The following is a 16,793-nucleotide window of genomic DNA, read 5'->3' as shown; positions in this document are numbered from 1 at the left end:
ACAAGAATACTTTTTTGGTTGTTTTTATTTTTATCTGTCTGGGTTCATATGAAGTGTAATAAATATACCAATATTTACAGTTTCAAGTACTAAATATTAGTTATCACAGTACAAGAGGAAAATGCATAATTCAACATAAACGGCGTCCCAACACATCCCTGGGCAAGAATAATCTGAGTAAAATATGATTTGGTATAAGGGTACTATTCACCTTCCAGAATAGAAGAGAAAACAAAAAAATAACAGTGTGCCAGTCAACTCCTGACATGATTACAAAATTAAAACATTACCACCTCCTCCCCTTCTATTATCACCAAGAAAATGTATTTACCAAAGACATTGCTGCTGTGTGTGTGTGTGCATATCGTGTGTGGGGTTAAGACGTCAGACACTTGTGTTTTTGACAGGGTTCCGAGTGCTCCGCCTACGGTTGCCTCTCAGATTTCCTGATGTCCCTCCCCTCTGCCTTCTGTTACCCCCGTTGCCCCTGTGGCTGTCGCCCTGCCGTCACCACGGTCTGGGCACCTTGCCCCCCCTGGGCGTTCTGCAGCTGCTGAAACACACTGGTCCTGGTCACCTCGCGGTCGCCGCAGGTGAAGGTCAGCGCCACGCCCTCGTTACTCTTCATCACCCGAGAGGTTCCGTCCGAGGTGCCGTCGAAGCAGCGGCCCAGGGCAATCTCTTTGGCGGTGCGCGGGTCCTGGTCAGTCACCGTGTAGATGCCGTAGTTGTGGCCCAGAGGGTCAAGTGGCGCCAGCATGGTAAACTCATTGGTGTCGTTGTTGACGGCTAGAGGCAAGTGGTTGACCAGGTACTCCTGCAGCATTGGGGTCACGCTGTCACGTTTGCAGCTTCCTTGGGGAATGACCTTGACCAGGGTCCGGTCCACACGATCCTGGTCATAGAGCATCCCACTGCATTTGAACTCAAGACAGACAGCAGAGACAGCCGCCTGGTCCATGTCCCGGATGCTCCGGGTGTCCCGGATACCGTATAGTTGGCCCACAGTGCGAGGGTGTGTACCGCCCATGTTTCGGGACCGCACGTTAATTTCGTGGGGGGAGTTGACCCTGACCTTGATGTAGCATGCACGGTATTCCATCGGCTTCGGCCACCAGCTCAGATAGTCCTCCGTCCAGCTCATGGGGTCGTCCTCGTTGAACGGCACCGTGTTGTAGTCGTAGCGATCGCCTTCCACCCTGAAGAAACGGAAGTGAGGAGCGTTGAAAGGAGCCTCTTCACACTCTTTAAGGTTCTCAAACGTGTAGATGGGTCCGTTAGCTTCCTCGGCTGCGTTGGGGCTGGGCTTGGCCAGGTTGATGCTGAAGGCAGTCTTCTTCACACGTTCGTCCTCGTGATCGGTCCTCTTGTAGTCCAGCTTCCCCAGGTAGGGCTGAGGAACACCAATGGCGTTAGGGTTCAGCTTGGGGGAGGATGCCACAGCCTCCAGCTCTTCTCCCCCCAGGTTGGCCATGACATAGGCGGTGTAGGCGTCCGCTTTCTGGTCGTCGCAAAAGGCAGGTAGACATGCTCCATTGGGCCCCGTAATGACGCTGTCGAAGCGACCCCAAGCCCGGGGGTTCGAGGAGTACCCCGGCGTTGGTTCCATGTTGATGAGAGTGGTGACGACTCCTTCCACCTGTTCACTGGGCATGAAGCGCTCGCTGCGGAACACCCTAACCTTCACGTAGCACCTGCGGTTCTCCGGGACGTCTAGGTTGAACAGCCTCCTCTCCCGGATCTCCATGTTGCCGATGAGGAACGTCCTCTCCTCTCGCTTGCCTCGGCGTTTTTTCTCCATCTTGAGGTGACCTTCCTCCTCCCACAGGCCCGTCTCGGGGTTCAGGGACCAGAGCATCATGGTGTTCAGGTGTTCAGGCATCGTGACTTGTGCGGCGTCCAGTTTGACCTTCACCTCGCCAGCGTTGAGTGGCTCGCCGGCCTCTTCGTCCCGGAAGTCCACAGAGAACATCCCGTAGGTCCTGAGGGGCAGCGTGTCACCCTCGTTTCCCACGAAGTTGAGGTCGCTCTGGGCAGCGGCGGCCGTCGACACGTCCCTGGGATCCAGGAAAGTCACGCTGGCCTGAACATTGCCCATGTACACTTCTCCGTTCTCGCGGAAGAACGAGTTGGGTGGAACCTCGATTGAGGCGATAGGATCCTGGTCTGCCACCTCCCCGAGCTGGAGGGTGTTTGGGACGGTGGAGCGCAGCGTGACGGGAGCCTTCTTCCTGAGCAGCTTGATCTCGTGGTACACGGCTCCGCCTTTGCTGTTGAACGGCAGCACTTTGGTGGTGTTGACGAACTTCTGCATGTTGTCCACAAAAGTGAGCACTAGCCTCTCTGTGTCTGGGGGCACCTGGATGGAAAAGGTGCCTTTGTAGCCCGTTCGACTGATCCTGACCCCATTCATGAAGATGTGGCCGAACCTCATTGGCTCCCCGGTGTCAGCGGCTACGGCTCGCCCGCGGACGATGGCCTTGGTGTCAACACACTTTTTGCAGCCGCACCCGGTAATCACCATAGTGGGGAGCTGGTATCCCTGGCAGTTGATCTGTCTCTCCTCCATCTTGGCGACTCCACAGCAGTATGACACAGAGTCCTTGCACCTGATGCCGTTGTCCAGCTGGCCCACGCAAGTGGAGACCGGGCATCGGCCCACTTCGTAGTAGAACGAGTTGGTCTGATTCTGGTAGCAGTCGTGTGGGAGGCGGATCAGGTGGGGTTCTGGTTTCGGGTTGCAGGAAGCCTCGTCTTGACCTTTACAAGATGATGGAGAGACAGAGCAGAGACGATTAAACAGCTTATCGCATATGAAAAACAGCTGCATGAAGAAAAGTCAACATTCATGTCGGATTATTCTCAGTTCCCTCAAGACTGAGTAATTTATTTGAAAGAAAACAGCAAAATGTCACATCTCTGTAGCCCAGACATCTGTTATATTATGAATGTAATCCTTTTTTGTAGTTTAATGTTTACACAACGCTCAGGCAGAAGTGCTTGATCAATAGTGAGCTCTTACGGGAATGTAGTATTCTGTGTATATGTATGTGGGGGGTATTGCTGGTTTTGGATTTGACTATTCCTTCTCGCCCTTCAGTAGTAATCAGTGTGAGAGAGAGAGAGAGAGTGTGTGTGTGTGTGTGTGTGTGCGCGCGTGTGTGTGCGCGCGTGTGTGTGTGCGCGTGTGTGTGCGCGCGTGTGTGTGTGTTATGTGTGTGTACTCACCTATGACAGTGAGAGTGGCTGGTTTGGACTTGACCGCTCCAGCAGGGCTGCTTGCCCTGCAGTAGTACTCTCCGGCCTGGCTCATGCGTAGGTTCCTCAGGACCAGGGTGCTATCATAGTGTAGTGTGCTCCTGTCCAGCAGACTGCCATTGTGGAACCTGTATGTGGACACAGTAGTAAAGCATGCTAATGATACCCATTTTACACTGTATATTATATATATTTGATGCTGTATATCATACATATTTTATACTGTTCCTACTGGTCTGGTTTCGAACCGGCAACCCTCCAGTTACAAGTTCGAAGTGCAGGCCACTTCTGCCCCATAAGTCTTACATTTATAGCATTTATACCCCTTTAATTAGGTTAGGGAATAAACCCGTATTTTGGGGATTTTTGGCTTTATTTGTATAGGACAGTGAAGAGTGAAACAGGAAGTAAGTGAGAGAGAGATGGGGTGGGATCGGGAAACGACCGCATGTCTGATTTGAACCTGGGTCCCCGTGGGCATTTGGGCACTTGGGCCCGTATATGGTATGAACGATGTAGCCTGTTGCGCCACACCGTCCCCGATTTGCCCATATTTTAGTGGTCCTTTCAAAGTCTGAGATTTGTACATGACGGAGGAAATAGAACGTGTTTCTGGTTCACGGTCACTTTGTGGACATTCACCGAACTCTCCTTATTCAACAAAGCCAAGGCAAAATGCTTTTTCATTCTATGTCTGCTTTAAAACAGCATTAAGGGACTCGGGATTGAACATGTTAAATAATATTGTGAATATAAATCCTAGACTTACCACTGGAACTCGGTGGGTTCCGGTTCTCCGCTCACTTTGCAGCAGAACGCTGTGGTCTGTCCCTCTCTGCGGGCCTTGGGCTCTGGGTTCTTCACTATGTATGGTTTCTCTACGGAACATAGAACATATTGTCAGAGCGCATAGCTAACCTGGTAAGTGTGATGGATTGTGCTAACAAGACAGTCTGAATTAAAAATGTTTAGTGCAAAAGTAACACATTCATAAGTTAAATTTACACAAATTTGCATTTACCGCTGCGCTCCTGAATGAATGATTGTTCCATGTTAGGCACTGATAATGTGATAAGATACACATTAGAACCAGAACTAATGATTGCTGAATTAATGAGTAAAGAAATTAATGCATTATTAATAATATTATTAGAATGCATGAATATAATGCAGATAAGATTTCTGCATCCATTTATTCCTCTAAATTCATTAATCAACAAGTCAGTAGGTTATTGTTAACTTAAGGGGATGAACTGGTGGGCTTTACAATTATTTGCATATATGGATTTATTTCTTGTTAGTAATGGGACTGGATTATTTCTGTTGTCTGAAAAACGACGCCCTTAAGGGGATTTTTCTGTTTCTGTTTCAAGGCACAGACCACAAGCCTCAGCTAAACTCATTCTAGGAGAGTTACTGTATGAATTAATAAGCAAATAGCCTTTTGCTTGAGCTTCTAGCCAAACAAACACATATACTGTTCTGACAGCCACAGCACAGAAGGGCGTAAACTATATGTTATGTACAAATCAAATGTACGAATATGTTTGGTGCGGCAAAATAATGACTTTGATATGCGTTCTGTAGCTGGAAATGGTAATTCTCACTGAGTCATGCATGTGAGGCACAAGGCATTCATTGACACCTGTGAAAAACAATGTGCATCAACTCTAAAAGGAAGAGGAGCATAAATAACATTCTATAAATGTGTGTGGAGACATTACGCTATAACAGACAGCTGTAGTGACACCGTGATGTGTTAATGCTCGCTCCCTCATAACTAAATGGCATATTTTTCACAAAAGTAAGTGTTCTTACCTATATGAAAGTATTGCGCAGAGCAGTTAAGTTATATATTTTACATTTACAATGTCCCATATGGCTCTCCCTCGCCAGACCTGCAGTGTGTGTGTGTGCCATGAAGTGTGTGTGTTGTGCCTAGTGTGTGAGGTGTGTGATGTTTAATGTAGGAGGTGTGTGCCCTGTGTGTGGGGGTGGGTGGTACCTAGTGTATAAGGTGTGTCGTGTGTGTGACGTGTGTTGTGGTGAGGCCTTACTGGCTCGCTTCAGCTTCACATGCGGGATGGATGTATAGTGTTTGGGGTGTGTGTCGTGTGTGATGTGTAGTGTGAGAGGTGTGTGTGTGTAATGTGTGTGGTGTTGCGGTGAGGCCTTACTGGCTCGCTCCAGCTTCACATGCAGAACAGACGTGCGCTCGTTGCTCTGCGGCACGATGACCTCATAGGGCGCGTGGCCCAGCAGCTGCACAGTGAAGGAGGAGTTTCCGTCGGGACACAACCCCGGGATGCGGAAGTGCCCGTTATGGTCGGACAGCGTCAGGAGTTTGGGGCTCGGGCCTGAGCGTAGGATGGCCGCCCCCGGGGCGGGGAGACCCCCAGCGCTCCGCACGGACCCCAACACTGTGTGGGCCTCACACATGCAGGCGTCACACTCCACGTTGACCCGACCCACGGTGCATTGCAGGTGGCAACCTGGAGTCGTACGTCAGAGAGATCAACAGCATCAGAAAGGTTGGTTCCCCCAGCAACTGGATTTGTTAAGTATTTGCATATTACTTTGCATCATATATTTATATATATTTTTAATTGTTTATTTGTTGCAAAGCTCTGTAGCATAATGAATGTATCATGATTTTGAATGATTAATGACTTATCAATAGATTTAAATCTTGAAACAATGTAACACTAATATTTTAAGGAATAAATAAACAGTGACAGTTGAATTAAAACATGCTTTTTGTTGACCCCTGAAATTTGTCCTAATCTTGTCATGGTAGATGTCATATGCTGTGATAAAAAGGCTATACAACTCCAGTCCAGCTCAGTGATGTAACAGTGTTAAGTCAGCAGGATTGGTAACTGTAACGACCTTAACATGCTGTGACAGCTTAAAGACATGTGACATTAAGTAATGGCTTATACAATGCATAGACCGATCATGACAGTTATCACAATGTCAAATCATCAGACAGCTTTCATGATGTGTCATGGTGTATGACATCTACCATAACATGATTATGACTATCAGTCTTATGAAGCAGGGTTGTGAGTTGGCAGTGACTGAGATGTAACAATCTCATTAATAAGCATTTATAATATCAATCATATTAATAAACATTAATGGTAACTATCAACAATAGCATGCATAAATGTGGCTTGTCTTGGCCCAGTAGGCTGAGTGAGTGATCTGCACCTAGGCACTCTGGTCCTCTGCACTGCCTCCCCTCCACCGTTGGCCCGTTGCACTGCTGCCCCCTCTGGTTAGGCTTGGAATTGCAAGTTCTGGAGCGCATCTGCACGGCGACCTGACCGCACTTCGCTGGGCACTCTGTCCAGCCGGTCCAGGGACCCCAGGCTCCCTTCACCACGGCTGAGTTATCTACACACAGGACACACATGCGCAGGGCTTATTTAACGCACAGTATATCAGCCTCCCAAATGTCAAACGAAATGTAAAAAAGTTGTTATACATAATTATGTATATTTTCACATTTTAGACACCCCCAGGCCAGGCTCTTATCTATACAGAGGGAGACACACATGTCCCTCTATAGAACTCACACACATTCACATTCCACAGGGCATTCTCTTGGTCAGATTCTAAATCAGCATAAACACAACAATTCAAGGCTACTTCAGGGTTAATGTCCATACATTCACTAACTTTGTCACATTTAGTTAAATACTAAAGATATGATTAACATCTAAATGTAGGCTACACAAAGAGGTCTGTTACTGACGGGATGTTAAGCCCTGTAATCTTGTATGGTTTTGGGGACAGACAGCTTAAGACTGTCACAGAAAAACTCTGGGAAAGGATGAAGCAACAATCCCTTTCCCGTTCACCCACATGGCCCCAGATCAGAAAGAGACACATAAGGCTGCACTAGAATTTATGGTGATTCAAATGCCTCATGTTCCTGCAAAAGATGATTTCTGCGAGACATAAGGAAATGTATACTGCTCGCTCAGCTAGCATCCAAAATGTACTTCCACTTTTATCGGCTCTTCTCCCCACTGGGAACTGAAGGCAGGAAGACCTTGGAAGTGTTAGCGCCATGCTGGATGTACTGTCTACAAGCCACCACAATGGGAAGATGCAGCTCTCTGTACGGCATTATGGGAATTTTCAAGCTTCTCAAAGCGTTCTGTCAGTGCTGGAGGGAAGCGTTACACATGCATACTAGAATTGAGACCAAACAGACACTTCAAAGTCAGGCGTTTGCTCTTTTTCCACTGTAATGCCACTGTAATGTAATGCAAACACACACACACACACACACACACACACACACACACCCCTCAGGCTCAGAGTTGCCACCCCTTTCTTCCAGTGTGAGAGTACAAATGGGGGAGAGTGTGCAAATGGCCATTTCCCCTGCCATGACGCTGATAAATGGCAATGTGTCTGTCACACAAATGAATTATCTGAGCACGGGGATCCTCTTTCTCCCCACAGATTCTGCCCTACAGCTGTTTCATAGCTGGCAAGCTATGTTGTTTTTTCCTGATCTCTCTCTCTCTCTACCCCCCCCTCTCTCTCTCTCTCTTCTCCTTGGTCTCTCATTCTACCATTTCCCATTCCTTTTTATTCATATTTCAATTGGTCTCTTTTCTCGATTGTGTAATTCCTCTCCTTTGTCTTCATCCCTCTTTTATTCCTTTGCTCATGCACCTCTCTTGTTTGCGCCTTCAATCTCTTTCTTTCCCCTCCTTCTTTCCATTTCTACTGGTTCTCTCTCTCTCTCTCTCTTTCTCGCTCACCTCTGGGACACAAGAAGCGGACGGCGTAGTTGGAGCAGTTGCGTCCAGCGGGCTGCTCGTTGTTGGCGCACCAGAACCCGATGGCCGGGTCCACGTGGACCCTCTCCCCGGTGCGGCCGGCCGGGATCCAGTTGGTGGTGCGAGCCTCCACCGCCTGGGGCCTGTCGCACACGCGGGAGCGGTAGTAGAACCGTATCGCGTCCAGCTGCTCGTAGTCCCCGCGACCGCCAGGGTGATCCACGTTAAACCAGGTGGTCCACTCCAAGTCATCTGGACGTGCAGACAGCAGAAGCATTGGAAATAAGTAAGTAAGTATAATAATTGGAAATAATTGCACCTGAGGATGGTAAGACACGATTCCGCATTGACTCTGAATAAAATAGGGCAAAGTACCACAAAAGAATTAGTACCATGGAATGTACCACAAAAGAATAAGTACCATCCAATAAGACCATGGAGATATAACTAGATCATTTTCACCCTGCTGACACGTTAAATCTTTTTCATACATGATTCTCAGCATGTATGCAGACAGCAGAAGCATTTAAAGTGGGAATGATTGTTGAAAATAATGGAAAAAAGGGTTGTAAGATGAATGCCCTCTGTACTCAGAATGAAATAAGAGTAATCATCACCATTGGGATGATACAGTAACTAAACTATATTCTTTACTGTGTTGACAGATAAAGATGCTTAGGTCTGTAAATTTGACTTTTTTTACACTGGAATCCAAGCATGAATAAATGTGCACTTTCCCATCAGGACCTGCCACAGGGGCCCAAGAGTCAGGGAGGAGGCCCTTTAGGGGTCCCCAAGACTGGGAGGAGGGCCTTAAGGGGTCCCCAAGACCGGAAGAGTTTCATTTGTTACCTGAAGACTGATGTAACCATTATTCTAGCTAAAAGGGCATAACATTTCTAGAATTTCTAGAGTTGATTACGACCCTTCTCCTGCACCAAGCATGTGAGTGGACCAGAGAAAGTTTGCAGTCTCTGTACTGAGAGATGGCTATACAATTATAGAAAATATATATGAAAGAAATGAAAGGCTATAGAAATACATTTCAGGACAAATGTCATTTTCATATCAATCACCAGTTTTGAAACAGGACACCTAATAATTTGGATCATACCACAGTGTGCAGGGTTAGGTAGTATGATCCAAACTATTCTAACCTTTAAAGTTCAGAGTCCTCACAATCCACAGACCATATCTCCCCCATGCTCCTGTAAAAACATTCAACCACACATCTTTTATAATGCATATATTCTGCAGCCTACACTTCACATGAAATACAGGTTACTGCCGGTGTCAAAGTTCTGACGCTGGGTGCCAGCTCTGAGACGCGCGCAAGGCTTTCCGTTCCTCTGATGTGAAGTTCTCTCAGGCCTTCATCTCGTCTCAGCTGGAGGTGATGATGATGACGATGGTGTGCTGGGAGCACTTTGTTCCGTCTTCCTCTGCCTTGCATCAGCGTGATTAGAGGGCCCTTCTCTCAGTGTGCTGGGAAACAGATGTGGCTGGTGCTACGCTAGCTATGAGCTTAGTGGCTATATTGTGCCGGCTAATGCGTTAATGCAGACAACACTGAAGGGAATTTCTGTGGTGTCTTTGAGTACACGCACGCCCTCGACTGTTAGTAGTTAAGCGCTTGCCTCAATTTTCTTTCATTTTCACCAGGGGGAACTGTGTTAAATGGGACTTCCTCTGTGCATTACAAAAGCCTTGTAACTAACAATAGGACATCTGTAGTATGCGGTATGGAACCCTGCTTGGGTGCGGTTTACCGCTTATTCCGCCCTGGTGTTTTAGAGTAGGCCTATTCGTTGCACAGTGAACGGCTACTATTGCCGCTACTGGCATGCGGATATGCTGTGACCAATTGAAGACAGGTGCCACTGTGGCCTCTAGCTCCCACATTAAGCAGCGTCCACTGTTGTCCATGCAAGCATGTAAAAAAACAAACAGAGCGTTGGTGTTGTGTTTTATGACAGCTGTGGGCTGGAGGAGAGACAGCGGAGGAGTTGCATCTCCGCGAGCAGCAGCAGCAGCAGCAGCAGGGGAGACAAAGCGGCGGTTGTTTGTGTGCTTCCCCTCGCACCCTCTAACCCCGCATGCGCCAGGGGCCAGCAGTTCCGCCACGCCAGATCATGTTCTCCGCCACTCAATTACCGTCCGCGATCGTTAAACTTCCCGTAAAACCCCGGGATTTTCACACGTAACTGAATCAGCCGTGGCAAAGCCAGGACCCGCGCCCGTTGCTTGGGCAACAGTCATTTCCCACCCGCATCAGCAAGCATGGGAGGGAAAAAATAGAGAGGAAAAAAAAGAAGGAAAATCACATGTTCCTTTATTAACTTGACAACCCCTGGCAAGGGAGTGCTAATAATCAGGCGCGGGCGTTGCGGCAGATCACTCATTTTGACACAGTCGAGAGATTATTTTGGGGCCGTGGGAGGCGGACGCTTTACTGGCTCCACATTGGCTGACACCAGGCTCTGGTGAATTTATGGAGACAATTCCTCTGGCAAACTCCATTACCAGCCCTTGACACTCAGTGGCTGAACGGCCTGATTGAATTCTGGCATGCGATGATGTGATTCCGCCAGTCATTTGATTATGTGTGTTGTGGCATGATATGAGAGTGTCTCTGGGGGCCGGGCTGGTGTGTGTGTGTGTGTGTGTGTGTGGTCATGCAGAGACCTGCCAGTGAGCTCTCACTGATGGCCAGGCTTTTCAAATGGGAAGATCACATACATAGGGCTGTGTAAATGTACCAGAGGGTTTTTCGATCAGATAGATGTAGTCACATTGGAACCACAGAGAGGCTCATATTTAAAGCAGCACTATGCAGTGTTGGTCTAAGCCAGTGGTTCTCAACCTTTTTTGAGCAAACGCCCCCTGACCTTACTTCGATCCATGGCGCCCCCCCCCCCCCACACACACACACAATTAAAACAAACAAAAAAACTACACCCCTGGGTAGGCTATAGGCCACTCACACTCATGCTATATTGCTTAAATAAAAAAACGAGCCCATTACTGTGCTGTTTTGGTTTCTTCTGGAATTATAAGAAAATGTCCCTATGAGCCTATTTTATTATGAAGCAGATGTAGCCCACTGTTAGAAGCAATAGGAGACTGGTTGGGTAAAAAAAAAAACATTTAAAAATTGATGTAATTTGCATTGTACTGTCGGCAATTTTTCTTGCTATCCGCCATGTTCGTTTGTGTTGTTTTATTAAAGATGAAGACGTGACAGTGAATTGTGTAAATTTTTATTGGTTATTAAACTGTTAAGCCGCAAACTTGGGTTATGTTTATCGGCGTTACTATAGAGATGACGATAGCTGGGGCTGGGGGACATGAGTCCGGGCGTGTGCAGGCCCGAACTGCACTGTATGACCACTGAGCATAGATAAACAGTAAAATGTAGCTGGGACGGTAGAGGGGTTAGAAACCCATGAATGAAAATAGCCTATTTATTTCAGGTAGCCTATTTTTTCACCAAAAATATGTGAAGACCATGAAGTTTAAAAAAAAAAAAAAACACGTTCCCAGTGCCCCCCTAGGTTGTACGAACGCCCCCCAGGGGGCGATACCGCCCCCATTGAGAAACCCTAGTCTAAGCCTTGTGAGGTAACTTTTAACAGCCTGGCTGGCAATGTTAAAAGTGTATTGGCCCCAGCAGTGGCGCGACTGGCTGGGGCACCTGCACCGTACGCCGGCGACCCGGGTTCGATTCCCGCCCCGTGGTCCTTTCCAGATCCCACCCCGACTTTCTCTCCCACTCACTTCCTGTCAATCTCCACTATTCTATCTAATTAAAGGCATAAAAAGCCCAAAAAAATATACTTAAAAAAAAAAAAAAAAAGGGTATTGTCATTATTTGTCGATTGTGTGTGGGCGTTTCTTACAGAATGACATAGTGTACAACTTAGATGTCTGTTGTGAATGACAGTTGGGTTTACTTTACTTGATGACCATATCAAACTGAATTTATAGGTGATGCCAAACATTGTTGCCTATGAAACTCCATGAAAACCATATTATTTGTCCAAGACCCCATAAACAATATTCAATGATGAAGTAATTTACTAAACAATTATAGTTGTACATTTATATTTGCTGTTTGAATCCCTATCCATGAAGTCCAACCAACCAAAGCTGTTGGCATCCAAATGCCGTTCTCTGTAAAACCTGTTAATTCCTATACTACACTTAGAGAGTCATTATAGGTTCCAGATCAAATATGTCTGTAAGCTAAGAAAGCCTCAAGAAGAGAGGGGGCGAGGGGAAGAGAGGAGAGAAGGAGAGGTTGTAAGAAGAAGGGAGAGGAGAAGAGAAGAGAAACGGAGAGGTTGAATGAAGAAGGGAGAGGAGAAGGGAGGAGAGGAACTGACCTTGTGCAGAGCTCCAGGACATCCCCAACAGGAGGAGAACAGCACACACGGACACGCGGCTCATCCTGCTCCTTGTTGCTGTCACCCGTGACCTTTGAACTCTGGCCCCAGGCAATGAGGACTCACCACCAGACGGTCCCCAGCACTAAGAATAGTCCGTCCACAAGCCTGCTGGTCAGAAGGGCAATTTGAGTCATATATCAGCAAATACGTTGTGTAGAAGTTTATCTGTTGGTGCAAAAATAATAGTGTTTTCATTTCCATGTGTTTACAAAACATCAGATCAGAGTTTTAGCTGGAGCTGGAGGTTAGTGGATTAGCCGTTTCAGAATGTCTACACCGACAGAAAGGTATAGTAGTATTTCAGAATTCTCAATCCCAAGGTCAGAAATCATCTAGAAATCACTAATTGGCAATCAATGTAGTTCTGAGTACATAGTATCTGAAGAGATACATACAGAGATACATGCAGTGCCAGGCCTAATGGGGAAGAACAAGATAGACATGATTACTTATGTTCAATCCCATGTAGAGAGTGTTTCATAGTTAATCGGTGATTTACATTACAACATTGTATCACATTTAACAGAACACATCAGGTTAATTACACAATAAACGCCATGTGGGAATCCTCGAGAGGTCAGAGAGAAAAAAACAAACTTTAAAGAAAATCATTTACAGCAACAACGAAAAAAATGTAGATCTTAGTGCTTTACTTTAAGTCATCAAGCACAAAGCCACAGGTCCCATGAGATATCAGCCTCACATAATCACACAACGCAACCCATCGTCAACAGAGAAACTCATTCGTCAAACTGGCTCGTCATTAACCTTCTCTTTTAGCCTCTTTTACGGCGGGATGACTGCAACCCCCTGACCATTGACCCCTAGGAGCGGAGAGGGTTGGTGTGACGCGGAGCTAAAAAGCATTTCAGCCCAGCAGCAGCAGCAGCAGCAGCAGGAAAAAAAAGCACTTCTCAGGTAACACAGCTGTGAAACACATCACACGGTGTCAGGGGAATGGGAGAATGCTTTTGCATCCAATATGCATATTCCATATGTACCATTTCTCTCTCTCTCTCTCTGTTGCATTTTCTGCTCTCACTTGTTCCCTCTCTCTCTCTCTCTCTCTGCTGCATTTTCTGCTCTCACTCGTTCCCTCTCTCTCGCTCTCTCTGAAACACACTCTTTTTTGTTGTCTTGTCACATGCTGTAAATCGTTCAGCACCAGTGTCTATTTCAGAGGAGATGGCAAAAACACACTAGCACATTAGCACTCAGCCTTCTGTCTAAAGAATCAAACTCTGCAAAACTTTCTCTTCTAAGTTATGATGCACAAAACTCAAGCCACGACTGCTATATTTCCATATCAAATCTATTTGAAACAAGTTTGAAGAAGTGGAGATGTTAACTTTTTGGTCAGTTTTCAATCATAAATGTAACTCAGCTGAGGTGTTAAGAAAGGAGAAAGCATGAAAGAAAGCAGGTCTTACCTCTGCCTGACAGTCTCTGTGCACTGTTCAGTAGTCCAACAGCTCTCTCGCCCTCCCACGGAAATAAAAGTCCCGTCCGGTTGCTGTAGGTCGGTGTCTGTGCGTGGAGTCTGCTGCCTCCCCCCTCTTATATAGCCCAAGTTTAAGCCCAGGGGTCGGCCAAGAGACACCCACAGGAAGCCAAATGACAGCGTGCAGAAACCACAAGCATGCACCCCCCCATCCGAGTCCCCCCCCCCATCCGAGTCCCCCCCCATCAACTTAATACATCATAGGTTTGTTGTACAGCATGTGTTTGTGTGTGTGTGTGTGTACTCTCTGGCATTAATGTGCACATTGTAGCAGGGGAAATAGTATGCATTGTATACATTGTATAATACTGTGTGAATGTTAGTATAAGTATATATACTTTTTTGATCCCGTGAGGGAAATTTGGTCTCTGCATTTAACCCAATCGGTGAATTAGTGAAACACAAACAGCACACAGTGAACACACAGTGAGGTGAAGCACACACTAATCCCAGCGCAGTGAGCTGCCTGCTACGACGGCGGCGCTCGGGGAGCAGTGAGGGGTTAGGTGCCTTGCTCAAGGGCACTTCAGTCGTGGCCCACTGGTCGGGGCTCGAACCAGCAACCCTCCGGTTACAAGTCCAGAGTGCTAACCAGTGGGCCACGGCTGTTTGTTTGTGTGCTGTCTACATTAAGGACAAGTGGGATGTAAGTGTGTGATGCGGCATGTGTGTGTGTGTGTGATGCATGCATGCGAGTTTGTGTGTGTGTGGGTGAGTGTGCGATGTGTGTGTGTGTGTGTGTGTGTGTGTGTGTGTGTGTGTGAGTGACTATGGCCACCAGGAATGTCTTCTCTGAATTGCTCTGGGACACATCTAAGGACACTCATCAGCTGTGAGATGTTATAGGCTCAGAGGGCAAAGACTCAGCAGGAGTTTCCAGATGCAGCAGCTCCTGAAAACATAGATAAGGCTCCAGGTAGATCTTTGTAAAGAGCCAAGATAAAAGCTCACGTTCCAATAGATCTGACCCTGATCTGCCAAGCAACCAGAGCCTTTAGAACCAAAACTGGTTCAGTCTGGAGTCACCATGATTCTTTACAATGGTAAAAGTTCTATGTTGAGGTTTTGCAAGTTTTCTTCAGGACATTGAGACACTTACAGTAGCTTAACACACAGTTATATGGCTTCATAACTCATATCAGACTTCTAAAGCGTCAGAAGTCGCTCAAAGACGCGTTCTAAAGAGTTCTAAAAGTAGAACCAACAAGCCTCTACGGAACCTCTGGTTATTTGAGCAGACTCTTTTTTTTTATTATCAGAAAGCAGAAGCTATGCAGCAGCTGTTTCAAGCCAGCAGGTGAAGTGTGTGACCAATGGAAGATGAAGTGTGTTGAAATATGACATGTGTGATAGCAAACAGATGACCAGAGGAGAAAACAAAATGTTATATTTCCACAAACACAAAGACACGCACACACACACACTCACACATGCATACACAAATGGCGTCAAAGTTGTTTGATGGTTGAGTCGGGAGACTTCAATTACAGCAGTTGGGAGACTTCAATTACAGCAGTTTCAGCCTTTGTGTGTCCTGTAAGGTTTACTTTGACTTGCCTAGCAGAAATAATACCTCTTGTGACATCAACAGTTTACACTGGCGACACTGATGAAAACCGCCGCTGGCCTGAGTGAGCGGTGCGATGAGTCTGATTTTATACAGCCATCTTGCAATAATCATTTATCTTTTGAGTTGTTGATAAACAGTGTGAGGATGATGGTTTGCTTTAAATAGTCTGCGACAGACAAATGGTCTGGCACGGGGATAGCAGCTACAGCTATCAGGTCAAGACGGATGGTCATGGTCCGATGGCGGGTTCCCAGAGCTGGCACAGGTCTGTTGGCACTGTGCCAGTCGTGTATAGAGCAACTCTGTAGGCCAGGAGAACGAGCTGAGGATGGTTATGTCATGCTGTCAGACCCACTGATGAGGGGAAGGCAGAACACATGTCCTCTGTTACACCAGCAGGAAAAGGGTCGCACAGGTGGGCAGGAAATCGGCATGGTGAATTAGCGGGGATGGGTCATTCGGGGCTTCCTGGAAGAGTGACATGCCCTAGCATGACTAGCATAAAATAAGCAATCATTTGATTATGTGATTCGTTTGAACCATTCACTGATTTCACCTATAATTCTGTAGGCTGCTAGAGACCTACTTGGATTTCCCATTAGTGTACCAAGAAACAGCTACACAGACTGTGATTCTTAAACAAAGTGTAAGCTAGTCTGAATTCTCGTCTGTTTTCACTTTTCAACAGCCCACTTCTTTAACTATGGCTGTGTTCCAAAATCATCCTAATAATGATTATTATATAATTATAACCATTACAACAACGGTAATCATAGAAATTTACTCAGTCTGCAATGGCACACTTTTAGCTGAGTAAGGGTTCTTACAGTAGAAGAACAATCATGCCTCGTTCACATCCATATTTCAGTAGCCAAAATAACCGCTCCATTCTCACTGATGCTTGCAGTGTTCAAACCTTTCTCCACTTACTGATAGACTGGAGAGTATACGGAGCGTTTACAGCTGATGAAATCTCTCTGCATCTGAGAGTCATTATATTGTTCTCTAAGCTGTTGAACTGGTGCCATGGCAATACACAACTGCTTTCTTTTAGGCACAAATCAAAGGGAAAGAAAAACATGACAAGGATAAACAGGCCGATGTTAAGTGACTCAGTAATGCAACAGCTGCTCCCCTTTATTTGAGCTTGATATCATTTATCATTCAAATGTTCTTTCCTCAGAGAGAAATTAGATCACCCATTACAGCACTGG

At 46.5% G+C, this 16,793-nt stretch overlaps 1 protein-coding gene across 1 annotated transcript; it reads right to left on the bottom strand.

The window, feature by feature from the left end:
• Positions 1-7: 7 nt before the first annotated feature.
• Positions 8-14,032, bottom strand: LOC121694753 (cartilage intermediate layer protein, nucleotide pyrophosphohydrolase). The gene is given in 9 exon segments (XM_042075074.1): positions 8-498; positions 500-2,760; positions 3,229-3,386; positions 4,028-4,136; positions 5,436-5,750; positions 6,472-6,657; positions 8,043-8,312; positions 12,446-12,613; positions 13,939-14,032. Coding segments are annotated over 8 exon segments (3,477 nt in total). The 5' UTR covers positions 12,510-12,613; positions 13,939-14,032; the 3' UTR covers positions 8-384.
• Between the last annotated feature and the right edge of the window lie 2,761 nt (positions 14,033-16,793).

Source organism: Alosa sapidissima, chromosome 20 (assembly GCF_018492685.1).
Source record: "Alosa sapidissima isolate fAloSap1 chromosome 20, fAloSap1.pri, whole genome shotgun sequence".
In the NCBI taxonomy this organism is placed as follows: Eukaryota; Metazoa; Chordata; class Actinopteri; order Clupeiformes; family Clupeidae; genus Alosa; species Alosa sapidissima.
Note: the sequence above shows the minus strand (reverse complement) of the source record. Positions and strands in the feature narration are given on the sequence as shown.